Consider the following 5,452-nt stretch of genomic DNA (forward strand, 5'->3'; position numbering starts at 1 on the left):
CTTGTTCTAAGTAGGTGCTTTAGACCACTGAGCCATCTCACCAGCCCCTAGAAGTAATTAATTTAAAGGGCTTTAATTTCATTGTCCTGGCTACTTTTCCTGGCTAGAATTCGTGGCACAGGTCAAATGAAAGTAGCAGAAGCAAACATTCTTTTCTTCTTTCTGATCTTAGACATAAAGCTATTTCACTCTGATATTATCTGGCTGTTGCAGAAATTTCCAAGTTTCCTTTCATTTCTAGATCTTTTTTACTGTGTTTTTATAATGAAGGGATATTAAGTTATGTCAAATGCTTTTCTTGCATACATAAAATAAATGTGCGATCTTAGTCCTATATTCTACTAACTGTATTATATTTATTGATTTAAATGTTACATTAGCATTGCCTTACTAGGATAAATCATTTGTCTAGTCTTTTTTACATGTTAGTGGATTCACTTTGCTAGTGTTTAGTTATCTCCAAAGTGTTTAGTCGTATTCTCCAGCTAATGGCTTCCCTTATGTAAAATTTCTTTTTTCTCTGTTGATCTTTTGTCCCTAAGCTCTCTTTTGTTGGGATGTGGATAGGCACTGTCTGCTGCTTCGCTTTAGGCAGAGAAGAATGAATTATTTAATTCCGAGCCCTCTGTGTACACACTGATACAATATCCACGGTTGTGGTGAGCACACTGACCGCCCAAGGGTCAAGTGACTAGAATAAAGACTTCATGAAAATTCCCCAAGAAATTAAAGATAGAATTACTGAATGATGGGCCGGGGAGATGGCTGAGTGGAATAAGCGCTTCCCTAGCAAGCACAAGGATCTGAGTTCAATCCCTGGTTCTGCAAAAAAAAAAAAAAAAAGAATTACTGAATGATCTCACAGCCCTGCTTCTGCACACATATCCAAAGGAGACAGAATGAGTGCAGAATGTCAGCACTCTCGTGTTCATCGCGGCAGCATTATGTAGCCAAGACAGGGAACTTGCCTCAGTGCTGTCGATACATGAATGCCTAAAGAGAATGTGGTCCAAGTGCACGTGGACACCATTCATTTCTTTAAAAAACAAACAAAATGCTGTGACATGAGTGAACAAGAAGACGTTATGCCAAGTCCAATAAGCCAGACACACAGAAAGATAAGCACTGTAGCATCTCACTTACATGTGCAATCTTAAAATGGAATCAGAGTGAGTGGTAGTTACTTGAGGCTTGGGGTTATGGAGGTAGTACTAGGGGAGAGGTAAACGGGAAAGGAGAGATGAACAATATTTCGGATCGGCAGGAGGAATAGATTCTGGCAGTCTGTTGCTCAATGTGGTGACTATATTAATACTAATTTATATTTCAGCATTACTGGATGGTCAGATTTCTGTTGCTGTGACAAACACCTGAGGTCAGTCGATTTATGAGGAGGAAAGGTTGGCTTGGGCTGATGGGTAAGAGGTTCCAGCCCATGGTTAGTCGTTCATTCTCTTGCTTGTGGTGAGGAATATATCACGGTGGAGCGCAGTGGTACAACCCAGCTGCCCAGTGCATGGTGGCCAGAAAGCGAAGAAGAGAGAGTCTTGCTGTCTCCTCAAGCACAGGCCCCAGTGGCCTGGTCCCTGCCCCCTCAGATTCTACCGTCCTTCACTGCCACCACAGGTACAGGCCTGACCTTCAGTGCGCTGACCTTTGGAGGACATTCAGGAGGCGATAAGCGTGGAGCAGGTGAATCTGCTAACTAGCTAGCCTGATTAGTTAGCCTGATTATAGGGCACACATAGAACATTACCTTGTATCCAGAACATATATGCAATTATTAGATCTTTTTTCTTTTTTTTTTTTTTTTTTTTGGTGGAACTGGGGATTGAACTCAGGCCCTTGCGCTTGCCAGGCAAGCACTTACTCTACTGAGCTGTCTCCCCAGCCCAGAAGTATTTTTTTTTAAGGTGGAATTAAGCTGGGCACATGGATGCACACTTACAGTCCCAGCTGCTTGGGAGACTGAGTCAGTAGGACTTATATATTGAAAACTTGCCTTTTTTTTTTTTTTTTTTTTTGCGGAACCGGGGATTGAACTCGGGCCCTTGCGCTTGCCAGGGAAGCCTATATTCCACTGAGCCATCTCCCCGGCCCCTAGGACTTATATATTGAGAGAGAATTTATATTAAGTAAACTCATCCTGTTTACTACTTTGAAAAACGAAATTTATAGCTTATAAACAGCATCCATTCCTTTTCCTATGGAAATCTTACTATAAAGTCTGTTTCCTGTGTTCTTTCACAAAAGAAATTACCAATCCACATTACATGTAGAGATGTTTATTTATAAACAAGCACCCCATGAAATTAATAATTTTGTAAGATCACAACATTACTAATTAACATATATGTATAGTTACACGAAATGGCTTGCAAATATTAAAATCAACTTTCCTAGCAACCAACCATTCCTACGGTAAAACATCAAATCCCTGGTTCCGACAGAAGGTGAAGGTTGTAGGAAGAGAAGTCAGATAGCTGCTCTTAGCCATTATAGAGGATTGTGACTAACTTAGTCAATCTCTCTTGGATAAGGGCTTCACAGATGATTAGTGATACTTATATGACTTCAAAAGTCATTCTAAGCTTTAAAGTGCTCACACTTATTAATTCATAGCACAGTGAATGCTAATAATGTAAGACTCCTGCTTGGAAATCCAAATTCCTTTTAAGGTGCTCTAGCTGAGTGAGAATATAACACTGGAGTTTGATAAAACTGACTGTAATTCAGTAATTTTTTGGGGGGGCAGATCAACCTTAATTGTTTGGGTGGAGTGCATGTGCGTGTGTGTGTGTGTGCGTGTGCGTGTGCACGTGTGTGTAAATAAGGATACCGCTCCTCAGCAAGCTGATTTCATAGAAATATACTGAATGTAGAAAAGCGTTGTCCATGGGCCATATACGTGAGATGTTATTCTATATTTTCTAAAGAAACTGGTAGAGTTATCCTTTCAGCCTTAAAAAATGTTTATGTTAAACATGAACAGGCAGAATACAGATTAAAAATCATTCCAAGCTGTTACCTCATGCATCATAACACTTATAGCTCCAAAACAAGCTCAGCACACATCCAGTACGTTTTGTTTCCATCAATTGTTATTATATCCAAAGGCTTTTCCTCTTGAAAGGCTTTTGGGAAACATTTTTATCTATGATCATGTACATTAATTAAATAATGCTTTGACTTTCCAGAGGAAATTCATTTGCTTTTCAAGGGAAAAAGAACAAAAATTTCTGAAATCCATTTTCACTGAGCTTGTGTGTAATTGTAGTAATAGAATTTGTAGAAGATCTTCCATCTTCTTTGTGAAAGATTAAAATTGCTTGGCTTTCAGCAAATACCATTCTCCAAATTCCCTGTGTTTAGCAGAGAGGACTGCTGAGTAAGGAGACACATCTAATTCAATTTGAAGTAATGGGAGCGCTGGCTCTGCCACAGCGTCTGCCTTCCCAGTGGGGCGGATGAGGCTCAGGGCTGGCGTCACACTGAAGTCATTCAGAGGCTTCTCTTGCCCTTGCAGGTGGAGCGGGAGAAGGCCATCCTCCTAGCCAGTCTGCAGGAGTCGCAGACGCAACTGGAGCACACCAAGGGGGCGCTGACGGAGCAGCACGAGCGGGTGCACCGGCTCACGGAGCACGTCAACGCCATGAGGGGCCTGCAGAGCGGCAAGGAGCTGCGGGCCGAGCTGGACGGCGAGAAGGGCCGGGACTCCAGGGAGGAGGCCCACGACTACGAGGTGGACATCAACGGCCTGGAGATCCTGGAGTGCAAGTACAGGGTGGCCGTCACCGAGGTGATTGACTTGAAAGCAGAAATTAAGGCCCTGAAGGAGAAATACAACAAATCTGTAGAAAACTACACGGAAGACAAGGCCAAGTACGAGAGCAAGATCCAGATGTACGACGAGCAGGTGACAAGCCTGGAAAGGACCACCAAGGAGAGCAGCGAGAAGGTGGCCCACATGGAGAAGGAGCTGCAGAAGATGACCAGCGTCGCCAACGAGAACCACAACACCCTCAACACGGCCCAGGACGAGCTGGTGACCTTCAGCGAGGAGCTGGCCCAGCTCTACCACCACGTGTGTCTGTGCAATAACGAGACGCCCAACAGGGTCATGCTGGACTACTACCGGCAGAGCAGGGTCACCCGCAGCGGCAGCCTGAAGGGGCCCGACGACCCTCGGGGACTGTTGTCTCCACGACTCGCCAGGCGGGGTGTGTCGTCGCCAGTGGAAACAAGGACCTCATCTGAACCAGTTTCAAAAGAAAACACGGAGGCCAGCAAAGAACCAAGCCCGACGAAGACGCCCACAATCTCTCCTGTTATTACTGCCCCGCCATCTTCTCCGGTGTTGGATACAAGTGATATCCGCAAAGAGCCAATGAATATCTACAACCTTAATGCCATTATCCGGGACCAAATCAAACACCTGCAGAAAGCAGTGGACCGGTCTGTGCAACTCTCTCGGCAAAGGGCGGCGGCCCGGGAGTTGGCCCCCATGGTGGACAAGGACAAGGAGGCCTTGATGGAAGAGATCCTGAAGCTCAAGTCGCTGCTGAGCACCAAGCGGGAACAGATTGCCACGCTGAGGGCGGTGCTAAAAGCCAACAAGCAGGTAATCTCCTGGGGAAGCAAGCTGGGGGAAGTCGGGTGAGGGGGCCGGGGGGGAGGCAGTGGAGAGGGCAGCTGATTCTGCAGTGCCACTGAGTGCTCAGTAGCACCAAGATAAGAGTTGAGGATTCCTGGTCAGTAGACAACTAAAACTGGGTGCGTCCTAGTGCCACAACGGAGTGGAAGGTTATTTTTAGGGGAGTGGATGGGTGGTGGCTGTGCCTGGATGGGTGGCAGAACACAGGAGACCAGGGGAGCAGAGCTGGCTGCAGCTGTGGGATGGCAGTGCTGGCCGTGCCAAGCAGGGTGAGGGAGATGCAGCACTCAGTGACACATATTGGAGAAGTGTTCTAAACATATCCCAGTGTTAAGACAAGCAGCAGGCATCAGATACCTCCTCGCAAATGCAAACATCGGCCAGTAGCTTAGGCAAGCTTTCCCTCTTGAGACAGGGTCTTGATAATGTATCCCAAGCTGACCTCGAACTTAGGATCCTCCTGCCTCGGTCTCCTGAGTGGAGCGTATTCTCGAAACAGTGAATTCTGTGTTGAGCGTCTTCTCCTTCTGTCCTGATCTGGGGGAAAACCACACTAATATTAAGTCACATACCTTCCTGGTCTTCATTTTCCTTTCCCATAAGCCCTTTGAGGTTCGCTCATGTCTGTACCATAAGCAACAATAAGGCTTGCGTTGTGAAGATGCTTTTGAGACTCAAGAGCAGGATAGGACTTTGGTGCTGCTGCTTTAGGAAAACAGAGGAGAATGGGAGAACAAAGAATAAGGTACTAGGGCTGGTGAGCTGGCTCAGTGGTCTAAAGCACCTACTTAGATCAAG

At 45.5% G+C, this 5,452-nt stretch overlaps 1 protein-coding gene across 7 annotated transcripts in view; it reads left to right on the top strand.

Moving 5' to 3' along the window:
• Positions 1 to 5,452, top strand: part of Bicd1 (BICD cargo adaptor 1) — a 240,672-nt gene that overhangs the window by 188,759 nt on the left and 46,461 nt on the right. For all 7 annotated transcript variants that reach the window (XM_004632224.2, XM_023716292.1, XM_023716294.1 and 4 more), the window contains exon 5: positions 3,527 to 4,621. In XM_004632224.2, the coding sequence (XP_004632281.1) occupies positions 3,527 to 4,621 (1,095 nt within the window). The remainder of the gene's footprint in view (positions 1 to 3,526; positions 4,622 to 5,452) is intronic.

The sequence above is a fragment of the Octodon degus genome, unplaced genomic scaffold, assembly GCF_000260255.1.
Source record: "Octodon degus isolate 3935 unplaced genomic scaffold, OctDeg1.0 scaffold00047, whole genome shotgun sequence".
In the NCBI taxonomy this organism is placed as follows: Eukaryota; Metazoa; Chordata; class Mammalia; order Rodentia; family Octodontidae; genus Octodon; species Octodon degus.